General features: G+C 41.3%; 1 protein-coding gene across 3 annotated transcripts; it reads left to right on the plus strand.

The window, feature by feature from the left end:
* Window positions 1–2,585: 2,585 nt before the first annotated feature.
* On the plus strand, window positions 2,586–18,462 carry LOC116490982 (tip elongation aberrant protein 3-like). 3 transcript variants are annotated; one of them, XM_032190642.1, is made up of 8 exons: window positions 2,586–2,645; window positions 10,931–11,182; window positions 12,052–12,131; window positions 12,926–13,004; window positions 13,730–13,776; window positions 15,189–15,309; window positions 16,213–16,399; window positions 16,743–18,462. In XM_032190642.1, the coding sequence occupies exons 2-8, from the start codon at window positions 11,002–11,004 to the stop codon at window positions 17,440–17,442; spliced, it is 1,395 nt and encodes a 464-aa protein (XP_032046533.1). In that variant the 5' UTR covers window positions 2,586–2,645; window positions 10,931–11,001; the 3' UTR covers window positions 17,443–18,462. The 3 variants fall into 3 exon arrangements, with proteins under 3 accessions (XP_032046533.1, XP_032046535.1, XP_032046534.1); XM_032190643.1 differs by lacking the exon at window positions 2,586–2,645 and adding an exon at window positions 4,065–4,095; XM_032190644.1 differs by lacking the exon at window positions 13,730–13,776 and having other exon boundaries at window positions 16,256–16,399.
* The last annotated feature ends 3,109 nt before the right edge of the window (window positions 18,463–21,571 follow it).

Genomic DNA, 21,571 nt, shown 5'->3' on the forward strand with positions numbered 1-21,571 from the left:
AAGACAGAGTGCTCATCCCAACAAGTAGCCATGTCTGCAATGGTCTCCTCAAGAGATGTAGAAATAGGAGGAAAGATACTTTCATTTCTGGGTATAATTCCCCTTTGATGCATCTCTTGCACTAATATTTGAGATCAGATACCAAAGATTCAACTTGCTCCCATAGGCAATACAGCAATTGAATGTCTCCCTTTAAACTCTGCAAGAGACCAGTGGGCTGCATATAAAGAACTTGATCATTTACCATGATTTCCATAGTCTTCTACTTGAGGACATTTTACTCTGTTTAAGAATGATCAGGTATACACTAAAATAGTTAAAAATGAACGATTTTACCTAGAACTGGCTTAGATCAAGTAGTCACATTCAAAATTATCTGAAATATTAAGGAGTGTGCAAAAGAAATTCTGCACAAATATTTGCCATAGAAGAACAAACACTTGAATGCTGACAATGAGATTCACTCTTTAGGACTAAAATTAATGTAATTTTACCTGTGATTTTAGCATGGTACAATTGCTTTGAGACTGTGAGAGACCAGTAAATCAGCTCTCTGTATGCTTTGTAGTGATCTTCATATTATAGATATGTAGAAAAATGAAACAAACTGCCATTTATGTTTCTTAGTTCCACAATAGTTGGAAGAAGAAGAAGAAAGAAAAAAAAAAAAAAAAAAAAAAAAAAAGCCCACCCACACAACTCAGACATTTTCAAATACATCTCATCCCTTTCTGCTAATTAAACCCATGCCCACAATTCAAACTTTAAGAAAAACATGTCAAGTCCCCCATTTCAGAACAAAGCAGAACTTAAAGGCTTATGAGCAGAAACAGATACTATTTGGTGTCACTGGGACTATGACCAGTTTCCTTGCATTTGTCCTGTAACAAATGCCCAATTTTCAGGTGAGCTGCCCTCTCCCAGATAAGATTTTATTGCTGGCTCCTTTCCGCTTTATCTGTTCGGAATGCAAGCGCCCTGACATTGCAACAGGCTGCAGTGGGCAGCTGCAGTGACAGGATTAATGCTGACCTGTTTTTCAAATAAAGCACTGGAGCAAAGGTGGAACACACAGAAAATTAGTTTCCATTTTCTGAAGATTTTTTTAAGGCTTACCATTTAGGAAATAACAACACTGATGGGGAGGAATACTAAATTTAAGGGTGAGGCCAAGCGGAGCCCCGATACCTTCCAGGTCAATCAGACTACTGTAGAAAGAAAAAGGGAAGCTGGCACAACACATCCGGCCAGGGCACTCACAGACCTCAAAGGATGAGCTGAAGCAAAGTAACAGAGCTGCTTGCGTTCTGCAGCAACCGAGCAGACACATAAGGATCTGCCACCTTCTGTTGCTAGTGAGGACGATATAATGACGGAAATAATTAGTTAATCTTTCGTTTAAATAAAGCATTGGGGGAAAATGCTAAAAATAAACACTGATTCATTCCTTGTCAAGGAAGTTTCTCCTGTCAATTATCACATTGTTACTGCTGTTTTTAATCTAGTCAGATGGTGAGATTGGCAAATCCCTTCTGCAGGGGCTTCTGGGTGTTATTTTGTAGAGAATCTTGCTTGAAGGACTGATTACTGCTTTTATGGGAGCCAGTGGGAGTTTGGCCACAGTCCTTCACGCATGTTAATTTGAGGGACTTCCAAATGTTAGCTAATGATCTCAGACTTCTTTTTATGAAAGATGTGTGGGTTTGTTTTGGGGTTTGTTTTTTTGTTTTGTTTTGTTTTTAATCCCTAGCAGGAGGCAATTAAGAGGCTCTGGGGAAAGTTCTGCACTGAAGCTCTGGTCCGGCCTCTCCACAACTCCAGAAGAACTAGCATAAAAAAAAATAAATCAGCAGCATACATTACCACCATACTGGCACATACTGTAAATTTTAATTGAAGATGCTCATATTATTCATCTAGCCCAGGCCACGTGCTTTGCATTGCTCTGGGCTGGGTGTATTTATTGGCCTCCACTTATAACTTGAAAAAACAATTACACGTGTAATATTTTTTTTTTCCAGGCACAATACTAATGAAGAAGCAGTAGCCTCGCCCCAAAGCAGGAAAACACGTCAATGTAGAAAATAGAGGCACATGTGGGCGGGGGAGTTTCAATCCTGATTGTTTTGCGAAGCCTCACGTAGCTGTAAAGGAGAAACAGAGAGCAAAATAAATAAAGGGAAAGAAACCATGGAAGCTGCAGCAGGCGTGCAGGACGCCAAGGCCACAAGCCCAAGCAAGCAGCGGGACCGCGGCTCCGCGGCAAGCTCGCAGAGGGGATCTGGGGCTAAAGGCTGACTTAAAAGGGCTTGGAAGCGCTTACAAAAACAAACAAAGAAAAAAAAATAATACAAAATAAACCCCAAAACTCCGTCCCCAGCTGCGCTGGGAACAGCCACCAGGTGCCGTGCCCCCCTGCTGACGGGGCACGGCCCAGCCCTCACCGCCCCCCCCTGAGATGGCGGCCGCCGGCCCCCGGCCCGCGCAGGCCCGTGCAGGGCAGGGCCGCGCCTCCCGCCCGCCCCCCGGCTGCGGCTCCCGGCCCGGCCGGAGGCGAGGGGGAGCCCCGGGGGCTGCGGGCAGAGCCGGGGGCAGGCGGCGAGGAGCCCCTTCCCCTGCCCCTTCCTCGCTGCACCGAGGCCGCGGTGAGTAGCGCTGCCCCCGGGCCCCGGGCGGTGCGGGAAGGGCGAGGGAAGCAGCGGCGGGGCTGCGGGCAGGCTCCCCCCACAGCCCTTTTCCCAAAAAAAAAAACATAAAGCGGCAAAAACGCCAAGCGCAAGACAAAGAAATGCAAGCATCCGAAGGCCGAGCCAGAGCGGGTCTGGCTTGGGATGAATGCTGGACCACGGTAGCTGGGAGTGAGGGGTTCTCAGAAAGGCAGGCTCCGGTCAAAAATGGGCCCTGTCATTCTGCGGCTGAATATGAAAACAGCTCGCAAAACATTTTTTTCAGGCTTCTAACAAAGGAGTTGGGTCCTTCTTTTACCCTGGTATCTAGGCTACATTGTGCAGGCTCATGCGTATCACTGGTTTTGTTCACATGAGTAATTCCATTTGAATTTGGGCTGTCAACGTGCGTGTGTAAAGTTACTCATATGCTTTCTGTCTTCTTTATATATTGAAATTATGTGGGTTTGTATTTTTTCCATTTGCTGGTGCAGCCCAGTAGCTGTTGGCATCAAGGTTATTGTGAGGCAGCACAGTCATTACCCTCTGCCTGCCTGACACCATTTATTTTTCACTGACAGGCTGAAATCTAACTATTCCTCTGAATGCAACCTATTCCAGCTATGCAATCGTATCATCTGTCTTCATGCAGCCATCTCTCACCTGAGTGTTTAATTTGTTTTCCCTATAAAGGATCCTTTTTGCACTGACAGGCTCTCCAGTTGTGCCATCTGATGCTTTTTCACGAAGAAGTCATGAAGTCTTTCATGACTTTTCCCATACTGTATCATCTAAATTCGTTCCCATTCAGACATGATATCTGTATGTTTTAAGATTTGCCAGCTGGAACGTTTTATTATTCTCATTGCCAAATGCCCTCTCTTTTCTCTTTTTTTTCAGGTTACAGCTTCTGCTATTCTCACAACCTTGTGCATCTTCTCTACCCCTTTCTCCATGCTTGTCTAAGGGCAAAATGTCTTTGGAACAGGAAAAGCACATTGCCTGCCTTCCACGAAGTGTGTTATTTAGTTGAGAATGTTGCTGAGTGTTACATTAGGCTTTCTTTTCCTCAGTTAGGGAATATAAACAATAAGCATGTACAATTCAGTGCAGGTATTTTAGTAATAAAGTCGATAGCTTTTCATTGATACAGTCAGCTGTAACATATATACCACAATACACTAATTCATGCCTGAGGAGTGTAGGCACACTGGGCAGCCACTGTCAACCACATACTCCCTAACTTAGAAAATTTTGTGATTTAGGTGCAAAGGAGAGCCTCCTGTAGGAAATGCAGTATTTAGAAGCTGCTTCAATGGCAGTCTGTGAGCTGTCAAAAAAATGCATTCAGTCACACCTAAGTGCATACAGATGTATTACCTGGAATCTCCTGGCCATCTACCTGCTCTGTCTTGAAGAAATCCAACCAGTAAGTTTCGGAAAGCTCTTGTGAAATCCCACAATTCCAGGAACATCAAACACTGCTCTTTCTGAGGGATGGGGGTGATGACCCACGTACTGGAATGACCTATTTCCAGTGGTAAGATTACAGATTGCTTCCAAGGAAAGGGCAGAAGGCCAAACACATATTAGACTGCCCTGTGAACACGGTGGGAGTTTCTCATTTCTGTCAGCTTAAAGTGTGAGAACCAGGATCTGTATTTTCTCCCTCTGCCATATTTAGAATGAGAAAAATTACCTGTTTTTATCAGCTGACATCCAAAGGACCCTCTTTCTGTCATGACATCTATCCCAGTTACTTGGTGAGACCAAGAGAGAATGAGCTCTTGCCATGCCTATGCTTGGATTTGACAGCACAACCTTAAATAACATCTGAAAAGCAGATAAGATTTCTGAAATAAATATTCCCTTAAGGTCCAAAACCAAATAAAACCCATACGTAATCACATTCATTATCAGCATAAGCTTTTGATCAGGTGTGATATGTGCACTGGATTTATCTTTGCTTAACGTGTTGTATTTGTGCTACCTACAGATGCCTATTTCAGGAAGCTCTTTCCCAGAAACTTAACTCAAAATTGTGTTGTGGTTAAATTGTTATTTGCAGTTTTGGGAAATCAGAATAAACAGATTACCTGGGGAGATATACTATATAGTCAAAACTATACATTCTATTTTTTATTTCTATAAAAATCAGATTTTAATTTATTTCACAAAATAAACCATGAAAGTAAGGTAGTATAGATGTACTTATTTTTTGTCTGCACCATAAGATTTATTTCAATAGACTGAAAAAGGTGATTTCCTGATTCATATACTATAGGTGTTTAGAAAGATGTAGCAATCCCAGAAACATTTTAGTGTACTGAATTTATTTTTTTCCAGAAACCACCCCCTCATCTATTTCCCAAATATCGTAGAAATATTTACAGTATTACACCAAACCAAGTTGTATTTGTTTACTTAAAAATATGAAATATATCTAGCACATAGAAAATACAGCTGGATATATTTATACTTCTCTATTAATACATTGTTAGATTAATTACGATTTAAGAACTTAGTTCGTAATAGGGAGTAGTGCTACACACTAATGAGCATAACAGATTTCTTCTTGAAAAATACAGAAAGATCAATAATGTCAATTTGCAAAAGAAAACAAAATCTGCACTTCTGAAATCAGAGCTTGAACATTAACGTGATCTGAATAAGAAGCATGATACCTTACCTGCAGCGTTGCGGGAGCGGGCAGGCAGCTGTTAATGAGGACAGATGATCAACACCCTCATCTGCTGTGCAGTAAAGGTGCCAATGCAGGACTCTACATTCCAGAAGTGGCGGTTACATACATCAAGTTTGCAGTATATAGAAACTGTAATTACACACGACTGTTTCGGAATAGTTGCCTCCTTTGAAATACATCTTCACTACAGAAAGCATTCAGAAGCACTGAAAAATAACAATGATAATGCTTAACTTGTAAACTTAATTGTAAAAATTCAAGTAAGAGCTATTTAACATAAAAGTCCTTCAGATTTTTAACATAAAAACCTTTCAGATTTTCTCTAAATTTTTGGTAGGTTCACCTTCAGCTTTATAAAGACAACAGGGGTGTTAGTGCTTTACCTGACAGTACCTGGCACTTCTCTGAACCCTTAGATCAGAGGGGAGCCGTGCGTCCTGCTACGATTTTTGTGCTGCTTTCCAAATCCTTTCTGTCTGTCATCTTCCCCCTGTAAGAAGAAACAACAGTTTCCATTTCCTTCCCTTTGTCTTGACTACTTCAGTCATAAGCTCAGTCATGCAGTAACCGTCTTTACAACATGTAGCAAAGCAAGGCCCTTATTTCAATTCTGAATTTAATTAATATGGAAATATTACTGGTATTCTACATTCCCAGAGCCATCCTGGACCTGTGGAAATTCTGAAGTTCTGAAGCTGGGCAGCTTTGAAAATTAGTTTCTGTATTAATAAACAAATAAATAATGGAGACAAAATGACTTGAAATTAAAGTTACAAAATAGCAAACCTTGAGATACTGAAATTCATCACACCTGTTAAGGCAATAGAATTAAATCTGATATACTGAAAAAAAAAGGCTGCCATCCAAGCTATACAAAACAAAGAAAAGTGTTTCTGTTTTTAAAAGTAGGGTCTCACAACTGCCTTGCAAATTTTTGGTCAAAGATTTCTCCTTATTCATGCTGTCCTGCTGGAACAACTGTTAAATAAAACCACGACAAAAGCAAGGGTTTAGATGATCAGTAGAACCAGGAAATCCTGTAATTATTTTTGAAGAGCGCTAAAATATCAAATTGCCTAAGAAGAAAATAAAAATACTCTCCCCACATAAAGGTTCAGAGAACTGGGTCATTAACAACATCAAAAAAAAAAAAAATTCCCCAAATGAGTGATTTCTTATCTCATTGTATTTCAGAAGTCTTGATCCTCTTAAATCTGAAACTTTTCGGAGTATATTGAAAACAGATGGAAAGGAATCAGGGGACCCAGATAGAAAAAATGCTTTAATGAGCATGTATTTAAGTAATACTTAAAATAAATAAATCATTTGTCTGAGAAACCACATCTAATAGAAATATAAATAATTATATAATGAACATATAAACTACATTTCCTGAAGTAATTTCTGTCTTTCTACATTTCCTGAATTATTTTTATTATGAAACAGTAATGTGGCGCCATTAATTGATAAGTACTCTGTGCTATAGTTACCACGCTAATTGCAGCTCTTTAGGGCCTCGTCTCCCAGCTCCCTAAACTGTTGAACAATTGGGATTGATTGCAGGGGGGTTATTTTTAGTATGAACCAGCAGAAGAGTTTGGAGAGCTGCAGCCATTTCTTGTGCGTTACAGCTGGTTTGGAGAAAGTTGGATAAAAACGTTCTGAGTTGACTTTTGGGTGTGTTTTTTTTTTTGTTGTTGTTTTGTTTTAATTCTTCTGAAGTTAGAGAGCTTCCTATTGGATAATTAATTTACCAAATTGAAGCTGAGGACATTGATGCTTTACACAGAGAACATTTTTCAGTGGCATTAAAAGAGCAGCGGCTTTCTTTGGAAACAGGACCGGTAAGGTAGGCAGTAAGTGAACAAAGGCAATGTAGGAATTGAGTTTATAATTTGAAATACCAGTGATGAAAGGCAAGATTTGGGATTGCTGACTTCTAAGCGTATCATCCAAACTCTGAATTGAAGCAATTTGTTAACTGATCTGTTTTAGTGATTGTAGGTCTGCCTCCAGGAGTGCCTGATGCACAAGGGTCAGCAGATGCTCGGAGGTGTGACCAGGAGACCCCGATTCACTTAACTCCAGCTGAGCTTTCTGTTACCCTGCCTGCCTTATGCAGAGTTCAGCTGGGGTAGACAAACTAGTGGATGGGATTTTGTTGCTAAACTACTGTATGAAATCAGGACTTATCTCCTTCTGTGAATGCTTATATAATAGGAGACAAGGTTTGTGTAGGAAGAATAACAACCAGAAATATGTAGGAAGAGGAATAACTAGTTTCATAGCTGGGAAAAACAAAACTCAAGGGTACAAGCCCATTTTACCATTGTTAAGTAATAATAGCAGAGACCTATAATCTTTTTTTCACATTAAATTATATCAATAGCAGTGGTAATACCTTAAAGCTCTTGCACAGCACTGCATCAGCAAATCTGAAGTGTTCTGCTAATGGGATGTCTTTGTCCCTGTATTTCTTTGTAGATGTAGCTGAAAAATAGGTGAATTGGCTAGGGTTACATAGGCAGAGTTAAAGAGAAAATCTGTATTTCATGACTTCAGCCTTTTCCCTTTTCAGTGGCATGCCATAAAGTATTGCAAACTTAGACATGTAGAATGCGTCATTGCTTCATAGCTGCTAATTCTCCTGGGGGGGGGGGGGGGGGGGGAAAGAGACATACACCTTTGTAAATGCTGCCAATCTTGTATTCTTTAAGACAAAATATTAAAAAAAACACCCTTCAGTTTTGTACGCTAATTCCTTTCAATGGCAGTTTGCATAAAGTGGATGAATACAATTTGAATAGCTAGTCTTAACAGAACATGCCAGAAGAGATTCTCTCACACGTTTTTGTCACTGAATCTATTCTAGTCTTACAAGTGATAAATCTTAGAGATAAATTGTATGATAAACTAAATGACATTAGATACGTGCATTCCATAATAATATGCTCTAGTTATTTTCAGTAGCTTTTTTTACTGTAAAATTTTTTTCCCTCTAATTATGTGCATCTCTGCCTGGACTTCCACGTAAACACCTGAAACTAAGAGATGCAGCAGGGATCTGTGCTGTAAACAGCTCCTGGGCTCATGTCCTTTCATTACTGACCATGGGAATAAATAGCAATAAGTACAAATTTCAGATACAGTGAAAATGCAGGCATAGCTTTTGCAAGTAGGTATTTACTATCAGAAGCTTCTTACTGTAGCATGCAATCTCATTGTGGCCATTGTGATTTCAGGAATCAAAGCAACAGTTAAGTTGTTCATATTTTATAGATTGTGGCCTAAACTTTCTGCACCTTCATCTGGGAGAGGTCAGTAATATCAGAGGAGTACTGGGCTGCAGTTCACGTGGTTATTTTAGGACAGTAGCAGTGGTGATACCCCACAAAATGGAAGGACCCTGGATAACAGGCATGCTCCAAAATGCACTTCATGCTGCCCATGGTACTACCTGAGGGCATCTGGGCTTTCTGTCACCAGCTCAGCACAAGCCTGATGGAGTCAATCCTATTTTAAAGAGGGAGCTCAGTAGGTGTCTGCATTTTTCCACCAGCACAGGAGGCTACTGGTGTAGGGGGACCACCTGGAGCCTCCTTTTCACCATGGTAGAGGGAGGGAATAAAAACTGATGAAGACTCATGAATTTGCCCAGAAGAATTTTCAAAAACTTCAAAACAAGCTTTCAAAAGCAAAAATGTTGCTTGAAATGCATTGGTGAGACAAGATGTAGGATTTTGTGAGAAAAACAATAATAAAGGCTTATTATAGAAATGCACAGAAAAAAAATGATTATAAGAAGGGCTATGTTGTTGGCCAGTATTACTCAGTATGCTTCTGGACATCTATAACTGATTATAGAAGCCTCTCTTATGATCCCATGTTCACTTAACTAACATCTTCTACATCTTTGAAACCAAGTGAACGTCAGCCTTTCATAAGATGTCAATTTCTGACAGAGATCGAGGTCCCTTCCAACCCCTACAGTTCTGTGATTCTGTGATACTTTGTAGTTTCTCCCTGTCCTCTTATCCTGTAATCAGACACGTCCAGGGTTAGCAGCACTTATGTTGACCTTCACTGGCACACAGATGGCCAAGTGCAGCATCACACAAGGAAGGCAGAGTTACACTGACCGAAGTCACGCTGTGGCAAGGCACGTGGTTAACGTACCCACACACAGATATGAGGAAGAGGCCTTCCTGTATCCTAACATGCTGTTGCTGTACTTTCTAAGTAACTTCTGGCTTTAAGAAGTTCAAATGGCCATTTGCAGGAAACAAACCTTAGCTGGGTGTGGTTTCTGATCAGACAAGCATTGCTGCTTTTATGCACTTTCCTTGTGAATTAACTTGGGAAACTGAAACTGTTAATATGCTCTCAGCACACACACAAGCTGAAGACCCCAATGCACTGAGCTGGACAAATCGCCCTGGTGCCTGCCTGCACTGCTGCTTGTGACATGAAATTACCAGGCTTTGTAAAAGCTTTGCTCCTCTCCTCACATTTCTGAAGAGATGGAGGGAAAATTTCCCTTGACGCATCCTTGTTGAGGAAGGCTGTGGGCAGCAGAGGTAATGAAATTTCTCTGTGGATGAAAAACGATCTATTGCAGTATATCTCGGGCAAATTTGGTATTTCTGTCTTTTGTTGACTAGAAATAATCGGGCTAAGAAGCTACAGGTTTATTGCATTTACCTCTCAAACCAAAAGAATGGATTTGCTAGGCATTCATTACTTTGACCTTAGAATTGATCCAAAGGGATGCTGTGCGCAGGGTGTGCTCATACCAACGGACTGGGATCCATCAATTTCCAATCCTAGATCCTAAACTGGAATTCAGGCTTTCACTGAAATAGTCCTAGAATTAGGAGTCCTCATCACCTCATGTGGTGGTGTTTGTCACCTCAGACCTATTACCAAAGCAAATCTCGTGATTTGTTTTAACACTGAATATAATCTATTTTAAAACACTGGCCATGATATATGTTGGAGAGGACGAGAGATGAACGTTGTTCCTGGTGCTTGTGTCTTCACAGAACACAGTGACATCTTGTGGCAAACGAAGGGATAGTGTCTCTTTTTTCCAGATGCATCCTACTTTCAGCTGATTCAGGGATGAAAGTCTAAATAAATTCTGGACAAGTGCTAATGAATTACTTTTGTTTATATATTCGGCTTTCCCAATATTGTTTCAAGCACAGGTTACCTGAAACTCACAGTGAAAAAAAGAGCGAGCCTTGCTTTCTGCCATATTGTAGATGTAGCGTGCCGCACTTCATCCCTTCAACTCGCCAACATTCTTTGGAAAACTTTCAGCTCCAGGAACGTGCCTGTCCCACTCTCACTGATACGTGACTCTGTGAGGCGGTGTTGCAAATGTTTTACTCTGGTTATCACAGGTGGCAAAAAACGTCAGGTTGCTTTTGATGGAAATTAAAGAAAACACTGGAATTTTGTATCGTAAGGCATAGACTTTTTTTTTTTTTTTTTTTTCCTCCATCACCATTTTTTTCAACACAGTTTTAAATTTTTGTTTGTTTTTGACTTTTTACAGACCAGGCAGGGTTTAAACCCTGTCCCTGATGTTGTGGGACCTTCCCCTGACATGGTCGTCCTTTCCAGTTGATGCTCTTAGCTGTCAGCATGAAAGGAAAAACAGCACACTGCGACTGGAAATCTGCACCTCAAGAGAAGCCCTCTCCCTGCGATCGATACAAACATGCTTGCGTTATTTGCAGAGGATTTGTTTATCTTTATGGAGGGAGGAACACCACCAGTCTGAGAGATTTTTGGAGGTATAATCTAGGTAAGTTTGTCCCTTCACTTATACGTCAGTATTAAAGAGCAAATGCATCCAGTCAGTGTGAAACTGGGGACACTCTATAGCTAACGGATTCTCCCAGTTTAGTGTTTCTCCATCAAAATTATCTTCTACCTCAAGCAACTACCTAAGCCGTATAATTGCTATTGAAGATCAAGGGATAACTGAACTGCGTTATGTCCGCTGGGCAAATGGTGTGTGTTTGTTCCTGTTGCAGGTGTCCCAGAAAGCTTAGATTTGCGTTCTCTCTTTTTTAATTTGACCAAAAATACTGATTCATTTACGATAGGGATATAACAGACATGGATTTACTGAATCTTTAACATGGAAATAGTTCATTCACAGAAGAATGCAAAAAAGGAGCACATGAATATAATAACTTGTAAGTCTGAATTAGTGATGCATCATCAAATACGACACTTATTTTCTGAGGTTTAATTATACAGTGTTCCCCATTCAGATGTTGTTCCTGGATAAAACTCAGAACTGTTGGGTTTTGGCATAGGTAACAGTATAACAATAAAATACAAAACAAGATAAATTTCCATTCTGTTTAAGGTTGCTAAATAAAAAATGCCCATAATTTAATTCTGGGGGAAGTGCCTTAATATTCCAAACTAACAGGGGAAAGATGACAAGAGGCTTTTTTTTTTTTTTTTTTAAGATTGTCTTCCTCAGAGCAGCAATTCTTCAGTCTTCTTGATAGCAAACAAGGAAAACGAGGGAGCATTTGTTAACCTTCATCCCTCATTGACTCTAAGAGTGCAGCAAAATTCAAAGCTCATCTTTTCCCCTTTTTCTTACTGTCTATATGTTGAGTTTACCACTGTCTTAACTTGAGCTGTGGTTTTTAGCGAGGAATGAATGGGAGATGCTGGATTGCTCAAAAGATGGTCCAGAAGAACTGGAAGAACATTCAATGGTGGCTTATAAGGTAGGAAGGCAAAATTTACATTGTCTGTATTTTAACACTTATTTTCCTATTGTACAGTGAAATAAAATGCCATATATTATGTACTGAAATACTATACCCAGAAAAGACTTCTGCATCAGTGCAGTTCTGGATGTAGCTATGCAATGTTTTGGAACGTTTCTGAATAAAGTCACGGTATTTCAGCTTTGCAGCAGCGTGCAGCTCCCTGATTTCCTCAGTCGATGCTCAGTACATAATAGTAATACAAAATAAAGACCTTGGCAGCACATTCTTTGACTTAGTTGTACAGTTGTAACAGTTGCTCTGAATTCATTTGCATGATAAGCACCAGCATAAAAACATTCACTTAAGAACTTGCATAGAAAAGGAACGGGGGAGTGAAGACAAATAAGAATTACAGCTTTGCTTGTGAGGGGGAAACAGAATTTAGGATATCAGGAGCTGCAGTGCAATGAAACCCTTCTAAAAATAAGAGTAATCCTAGTATTACCTGAGCAATGTCTCTGAGAGCTCTGGATCTGCATCCCTCAAGCTGTCCCAGATGAGGAAGAAGTAAGTGCTTCTGGGATGCTGTCCCTGTCAAAATAGCGCAACCTTCTACAGGGTTTCCTACTGGGAGAGGATAAAAATAAGATGAGAAGATGGTGGCTTGTGATTACCTCATTAATTGTTAATAGGTTGCCATTATTGTTAATTATATTTTGATGATATCAGTCTTTTCAGAATTATTTTAAAAATTACTTTATGCTACATGCCTACCTGTACATGACAAACATTTTTTTTCCATTTTGCAGGGCACCCTGTGTATTTTTGGTGGAATGGTGGATTCTGCTTTCACACAAGCAAAAACCCCTCTCTGGATATATGATACTGGTACGATACACAATAGCCAGTCTCTTCCATGGGACATTCCAAGTCCATAGGTACTAAAAAATAGTAAGACCCAAAATGTTTTCTGCTGCCTGTAACAAGCTGTCCCTAGCTTTACAAGAAGAAATAAGTTTGAAACTGTGGGCATATTTTTCCCTAAAATTAGGCTGTTAAGCTCTCAAAAAGTCAGGTCTTCCTTTAACTGGAAGGTATTCTTTAGGATTTTTTAGATATTCTGTCTCTGGGATGATGGTATCTGGTATCTCCAGTCATTCAGATCAGTGATTTTTGACTGTTATCTGAGGACTGTTTTGAGAGATCTGTGAAAAGGAACAAGAAAAATAAAGCTATTGTTACATGGTTTAAATAATAAATAAAAGGAGCCACACTTCCACTGGAAAGTTTGAGTGTTTTGCAAGTCCAGCAAATGCTGCAAATCACAGATTATTTTTGTGTAGTGAAATTTAGCCTTAGGAAACAGGAAATTCAGTATGGCATCTCAGTGATTTGCTAGCAGATAAGGATAAAGGAAAACTGTGAAACTCTGTCTCTGTCAGCTCCCTGGTACTGCTGTATGAAAGGAAGCAGATTTCTTTAGCCTTCTCAGTGTAAAACACCAGGCTGGGATTTACTAGAAAATTAGACTTGTGATTTGAAAAATTGATGTTGGAGGAGTGTCCTCTTGTGGTCTGGGATATAAACTGCGCTTTATTAAAACAATTCCCTAGATTCTGCAAGATGGACAGAGTGCCGTAACGTACCAGCAGAGAATGAGGTAAGGAGCCAGGAAGTGGTGAATGTGTGAATCAAATGCCTGTTGCTTTGTTGATTAAACAGATTGCTTTGAAATATGTTCCCCCAAACAGTTCCAAACTAATCTCTTCAGAGACATGTGGCTGGCTATACTTTATTTCTTTGCACTTTCAATAACTAAGGCTTTTTCATTCTTTAAAACAGCATTTAAGAATACTGCTCTTAAATTTTAAGTCCTATGCAGAAAAATTAAGTCTTCTCTACTATGTTTTCTGGTTTTTTTTGTTTTTGTTTTTTTTTTTAATACTTATCAACAAAAAAAATCCTAAATGATGCACTGCAACCATCAAAAAAAAAAGCCTGCTTTTAAAAGTAGATTTGTAGAAACAGATTGGCAGTCACACTAATAGATTTTGAAATGTGAAGTGCAGCACTTCCCATTTCTTTAGTCTGAACACATTGACTCACCAAGAAACGTCCGCTTTTAAATGAAACCTCAGCCTAAGTGTTTAGGTCATGGTCTGACAGGATTGGTTTTATATCACTATGTGTAAAGATTCACTTAATAGTTGCTATTGGAAGTTCATCCTCACACTATGAAGTTTCACAAAAAAATGTTAAGATTTGACACAGTTGCTAACATGGTTACTTGTGTTTGGCAGAGGAGTTCAGTTTGGTTCTGCAGGTTATTTGTGAGAAAGAAAGGTGTTTGGACCTGGCACCCATATAATTCCGTCCCTTGTAGAGCACAGGGCTGTGCATCCACTTTCAATGGCATTGCTCCTGCTTCTAAGAAGGAGCTGATAGATAAAGGGTTTCTTGCAATTATCTTAAATGATACGGAGATACTTAGGGAGAGATGGGCATGGCTCTTCCACCTCCCCAAAACTGGGCTGTAAATGAACAAAAGCAAACACTTACCTTGTATTTTGTTTCAGCTCCACCTGGGCCTCCTTGGGCTTGGGTCCATGAGTCTTAGCAGCACTGAGGACTGCTGCAGATGCAGTGAGCACCGCCTGGAGTCCTGCTGAGGGCCTGGCCATGGCATAGGATTTGTGGCATGGCAAATCCACACCAAGCAAAATGATGGGAAGGTTGTCCTTGATGGCAGAAAGGGCTGTGTCTCCATATTACATTCCCAAGAGTTGCCTGGAATATTTGCAATATGTCCTAAAACTAAACTGTTCCTATGCATAGCAGTAGCTGTGAAAGCAGTACTACTGGTGCAGGTGCAGAGAGAGGGAGGCTGTAGGCACTTAAAAGGGGTGGACTTAAAAAGGGGAGGCTGCTCCAGTCATTGGTTTACCCTGTCTTTTTGAAGTTTAACACAACTCAGAGCAATGGTTTCAATTGCTTGGGAATATTCCTGAGGTGGACACTGCCACTGATACGACTGTTAACAATTTTGTTTACTTTATTCCTAAACTGTTTCAGAGCTTGGCACCAACGAACAGAAAAGGTCACAGCGCAGTAGTGTACAACTCCAGCATGTATATCTACGGGGGATACCTTGGTATCAGAGGCATTTCACAAGAATTTTGGTCTTTCCACTTTGGTAAGTTTAAAAGTTCAATAAATTTTTGATCCAGTACAGTCACTGTGAAGTGATGACTGTTGTAGGCTAACACGGCTTGCTCTGTGAAGAAAATTCCTACCAGCAGTAATGTTTTAAGTTAGTTTTGGCTTCTCTGTGGCAGCATTTAATTATGAATTCTGTCAGTTAAACTAATCCCCATCTGAAATGAATTGGACTGTATTATACTGGAAGAAGTTCTGCAGTATTTGCCAGTTCTAGAGCTGAGAATCAGGGAGTGGGCTTTGCTTTCTACTCACTACATTCTTCAAGGATTACTGAAAACTTCCAGTTGCAGCAGAGATTTTCCATGACTTCGGCCTATTAATGCCATCTTTTGTATCTCAAATCTCAAATGGACCCTGGGGAGCTGAACCTGACAGGAGATGGTGTCATATTCATCATGAATCAATACGGTTACAAACGATATCGATTCCCAGAGACTTCCTAAATGGGTAGCTTTCGTTATCTGGTGGTCATTCAGTAGATACTTTGAAATGGATGATGGGTTTATCTCATCCTTCATTCCCTCGCAGGCAGAATGAGCACAAGCATTAATGAAGGAATGGTTTTGCTGGCTGATTTTCCCTCTTATACCTAGGAAATTATCTTTCTGTGACAGAGGTAATGAATTAACTAAGCGGTAGGAAAAAATATTTTGTAAATAAAATTTCCATGGCATCTGTCATACAGCATCTGACATTTTCATTAAATGTTTATGCACTTCTGCAGTGTCAGAAATTAAGCTGTTAACTTATGCCGTAATACATTTAGAGTAGGACCCGCCTGTTCTCCAACAGAATAGTTACTTTGTTCTTGAAATAAATCCATTTTTATATATTAAGGTAAATTTGGTAAAATTATGAATTAGTATCTTGTTTTCAGATACAAGAAAATGGTTGTGTGTTTCCACCCCACCTCACAACAGTGGTCCTGGACCTCGTCATGGGCATTCAGCAGTGGTTTATCAAACAGGCATGTATCTCTTTGGAGGACTGATGGGGCTGAGTGAACAGAAGGACTTTTGGAAGTGGGACTTCATAAACAGCAGCTGGTACAACATCAGAACAAGGTGAAGCATACTGTTTGTTAAACTAAATTGACACAGAAAGAGAGAATTAGCCTTACCGCGTGATACTGCATGCAAGCAGAGGGGGAGATACTGATTTTTCATCAAAGGTAGGAGTTGTTCAGTTTAAGACAGTACTGCTGCCATCCCTGAGGCTCCAGTTGGCTTTGCTTGGATGAGGTGTTGGCAACACGTTGATGCAGCTGTCAGTGATACAACTTTGATGTTCCAGTGCAGCTGTTTAGTTTTAGTGGTCATTCTCTTGAGTGAAAAGAAAAGTAGGGGCTAAAATCAGTGTTAGTTTCTTGTTCACCTCCCCATAACTGCTGGTTTCTCTTGTATTTAGCCAAGGACCTCCTCCGGTGGTAGGACACGCTTCAGTGGTCTTCAAAGACTCACTGCTGGTTTTTGGTGGAGGGATTTCAAACTCCAGTCCTAACAACGACCTCTGGAAGTACCATTTCCACACACAGACATGGAAGAAGCTAAGTAGTATTACAAAGGCAAACTTTTTTCCTAAAATGTATCACTGCATCCTAGGAAGTGGTGTTGCTTTTCAAACTACCTCAGGTTCCCCTAATACATCCCCCAGTCACTGGAAGGGCAAGCAGAAGGACCGCCACCCGCTGGTGACCATCCCGAAGCACAGCCGCTTGTGCGACTACTTCCACCGTCAGCCTCTCTGCCCAGCGCTCAGCAGGGAGCAAAGCGAAGCGATTGAAATGAAAACCTTCAGCTTGCCTCTGGAGCCAGCGGGCTTCTGTGCATTTCAAACCACTTCGGGGGCAGAGCTAGACCCAAACAGAGCAACCAGCATTTTGTCAAAGGAAAAACCCACCCATCTGTTTGTCTCTGCAGAAAAGGAGACTTTTGCTGCTGCTGTGCTTGTGGAAGAAGAGGAGAGAACTGACTGTCAGAACGCGACTGCAGTGGATGAAGTCAGCAGTGACTCCAATGTGCTGCTGGTCATTGGGGGTAAACCTTTGTCCAGCTTCTCTGAAATCTCATTCTGGCAAATCGGGTTTGATAACTTGTCACCACTTTGATTGCAAGGCAGAAGGATGAAATCCCACCAATGGGCTAGGAGATGTTGAACCAACCACTTGCAAGTGTTCTGTTTCCTAGTGGCACACTGGGAAAAAAAAACGAAGCCTTCTTGTACTTGCTAGGAACAGACTTTTTACAATGTGAACAAAAACCTCTACATATGTAAGTCACAACTTACATACAAGTTACAGTTTTTGAGAGGAGCATGTGGGAACACTGCTGCTTTTGTTACTTCTTCTTCTGGTCAGTGAATGTCAGGTTGCAGTTGCCAATGCTGCCTTGACAATCACAGCTCCAATAACCCTACCTCCATACCTGCCATTTGAGGTGCAAAGCTTATTTTGTGCTGGGGGAAGTAAAAGAAACACCCATAAAAACACACTGAAATCAAGTTTGTGCATGTTACGGTCATGCCTGGTTATGAGAGATTTGTTGAATTTTAATAGCACCATTTTCTAAGACACTTAGGATTGCATTTTCTTCAAAGATTTCTGCTTTTTCAACTCCATCGTTGTTTTGTAAGCATACATATTGAGTATTTGTTACATAATTCCCCTCTATATCGAGTAAACGTAAATCCTGAGCTTTTGTATGGTTTTTTGTTTGTTTAAAAATTCGCTAGTATTTCAATTCACTGAGAAAGGTGTTTTTGTGAAACCCAGTGTTTCAAGTGTTTATTTTTGTATTAGTTACTAAGATACTGGCCTTCTGATTTATTTAGTCTCATGTAAGCAGAAATGATGATGAATGAAATTACTGGAAAGTGTTATTTAATGCTTCTCAATATGTGAATAAGTTTGTTCTCAAACATTTCATAGGAATAATGAATCTTCAGTGGGAATATTTACAGGTACTTCCTTAATCTCTCAAGTTGCTGTAACATGAAATCAATAGGAAAATTACACGTGTTTGCAAAAACCTAATTAAAAGTTATTTGGACCTTCAGTGACCTTTTTTTAGGACCAGAATTGTATGCTGCCATATAAATAAAGCCTGCTGCATTTCATATCAGTGTGTGCATGTTCTCTAGGTTTTCATGAGTTTAAAATATGTACTTACGTTTTCAAAATGAACAAGAAACTTACCTTTCTGAACAAAGACCATGCTTTCACAAGCACCCGTCATCTCATGGCAATCCAGCAGGCCTGAAGGGCTACCTAGGATTTGCATTTCTCCTTCAAGAACAGTGATTTGCCTTGTTGGCGGAGGTATGTTTGAGAACTTCATACTGCAACCGGGCTGAGCACGTGCAGAGCACCCCAACCTTTAATCAGTAGCAAATTTTTCTTCTGCTGACTGACACATCTGTTCTGGCATTATCCAGAGAGCTGCTGTAACATTCAGACTTATCTAGGATTGATGAGGGAATGAAATTTATCTGAAAAGGGTAACAATAAAACAGTGATTTTCCAAGTAATGAGAATGGTTTCTGGCACGTCCACGTATCCTGGGGATGTACAACAGCCCCAGGAAAATGCCATCCAGCCTCTGCCATTCCTTTCGTCCTCCCCCCGACTCCCTTCTCTTTGGCAGCCCCACAAAGGGTTTAACATTTACTTGGATCCAATGCAGGCAGGACACGAGCCAGCCCTAAGGCGAAGGCTTGGCACAGGGCGCAAAAAGCAGCTTGCAGAACATGCCCATCTCCCCCGCATCCTCCCCTCGCCGCTGCTGGCGAGCCAAGTCAGGTGGCTGCACCAGCATCTTCGGCTCAGCTCCAATTTCTTCCAAGAATGGCTGAACCTCTCCAACCACCCCACTGCCCGGCCTGCCAGCCCCCAGCCCCTGTAGGCGCACAGGAGCTCAGGGAGGGGCTGAAGCCACCGGAGGCTCTTTTGTCCCCAAGGGGGCCCATTCCCAGGGCTTTACCAACAAGGGTGAGCTCTGCCCAGAGAGGAAAGGGTCTGAGATGGAGAGCAATTGCATCCCACAGCCACTCAGCAGCAGGAGTGTTCTCCCTTTGTGCACACACAACCTGTACTTCAGGTCCTGTCCCAAAAACCTGCAAACAGCATCGGAGACCGACACAAGCAATCCTTGCTCGTAGCACTGTTATTCCCTGGGATGTCTTGTTTCAGAACTCAGTGCTGGCAGCTACACCCCGTGTCCACCCAGCACCTCAAGCGGTTTCACTCCCCGTTTGCTGGTGCCCAGTTCCACTTAGGTCTGGCACCACCACCTTTTTGCAGCGGAGTCTTTGTGGATGTGCCTGTGCCATTCCTCCATGCCTGCAGCAGTTCAGGAGAATTCATCCCAGACCCGAGCCACTGACTAAACACTGCTGCCAACTGAAAGCCCTGCGGTGGCTTGCAGGGAGTAATGAATGGAATCAGTCCAGTTGACAGCAACTACTGGGAAAGGAAACAGCACACATCACTTTTGGCTGGACACATTGCGGAGAGGCGGGGGCTGAAGCTTGCTGTTTTAAAATCTCTCTGAAAAAAGAGAGACACAGGGTCGTTCACTTCCACGCGCAGGCCCTGTGCCACTCTGTGCGTTTCCCTTCATGAGTCCGACGCTGCCATCTGCTCGATGGCCATGTCTGGGTCCCACACCGCGTTGGGCGCTATGGTCACACCTGTGCTCCTTGTGGCTGGCTGGGTGATGGTCCTGCCTTTGCCTCGCGCCGCTGTTGTGACTAGGAGAAGGCCCAGCTCCCCTCTCGCTGCGTGCTTGAGGGGCCGGCCTGTTCCCCGTGTCACTGCGGTGCCGATGGTACCGCTTATGGGTGTCTGTGGGCTGTGAGCTGGAGCTGCCATGGGCACTGCTGTCTTCTGTGCCGCCAGTGCTCTGCTTTCTGCCTTCGCCCATAACGCTTCTTCGCATCATCTGCTTTCCTTCTTGGTGCCTCCTGGGACGGCATCGCTGTCCTCTTGCACCAGACAGGATGATGTCTTAAATGAATTTCAAACATTTTACTATTATATATAGGATACATGAACATGAAGGCAGGTATCATCAGTCTTAAAGACTTATTTTGAAGAATTAATTTACAAAGTCTTAAAGAATTTGATGTACAGAAGTACAAAATATTCTCACCTCCAAAAACGTTAAGAAGGCCAGCTAACTCCTTGCTAGGTAAGGCTAGGGCTAGCTTTGTGACTCAAGGTCACACAGACTATGTACATTCGGAAGCCCTGTGGCATAATAGGAACGTATCTACAGAGTGAAAAAGTTCATGCAGATGATCCACTGTTCATACTACTTGCATTCTGGAGGATTTTCCTTCCGACAAGGTCAAGTCCCACAGATCCCATGCCCACTAGTGGCTGGAGAAAAACTGATGTAATCTTAAAACGCATCTTTCAGCTCAGATTCATCTCATCTGAGATGTGAGAGGTACTGTTTTATCATAAATCATGTATCACATGAAATCAAATCTATCAGCTCTAAATATCTCAAACTATTCGTCTTTAATTAGTATTTGGTTGCTGAACATCAAAATGCATGAACAGCAGAAGGATTTTCTTTTAATATACAGACATTCATACAGACATTCAATAAAGAGTGTGGGTATAGTTGTTTTTTTTTTTAAAATTTTAATTTAATTAAAAAAATAGGCCAATTTTTTTTATTATTATTATTTTTTCTGCGTTATAAATGGGTTTGAAGTACAATTCAGTCACATATTGGTAGGATTGTAGTTTGACCTACAGAAAAAATGATGCCATGGGGAAATAACTTTCTATGAGCTTAGCTATTGAGGTGGAATTATTTCACTTTCTTGTGATACTTTCCTAAGCGTCTTCATCACTGAGAAATGAAGATAACCAGATGGCTTGATTGCCCTTTGCTGCCTTCTTCAGCTTTCCATCAAAGTCAGGCTTTGGAAACAGTTTTCTTTAAACAATCATTAGCACCACTGTACTTCAAAGCATAAAACGTTCCCCTGAACGCTGAAAATAAAAGCAAAGCAAGGTCCCCCAGCTAACTGGCACCCATTTCTGTCCACATGGAGGACACACCTGCTATCATTTTAAAAAATGCTGACCACCTGACAGCCTTCCTGGAAGATCTCAGCTCACCTGAGAATACAGCATGCAAGTCTTTAACGTCTCTAAATGTAGATGGTGTTTAAGTTACTAGTTGACAGCAGGTTAATTTCATGTGGCCTGCAGTTCTGACATC

The sequence above is a fragment of the Aythya fuligula genome, chromosome 6, assembly GCF_009819795.1.
Source record: "Aythya fuligula isolate bAytFul2 chromosome 6, bAytFul2.pri, whole genome shotgun sequence".
Classification (NCBI taxonomy): Eukaryota; Metazoa; Chordata; class Aves; order Anseriformes; family Anatidae; genus Aythya; species Aythya fuligula.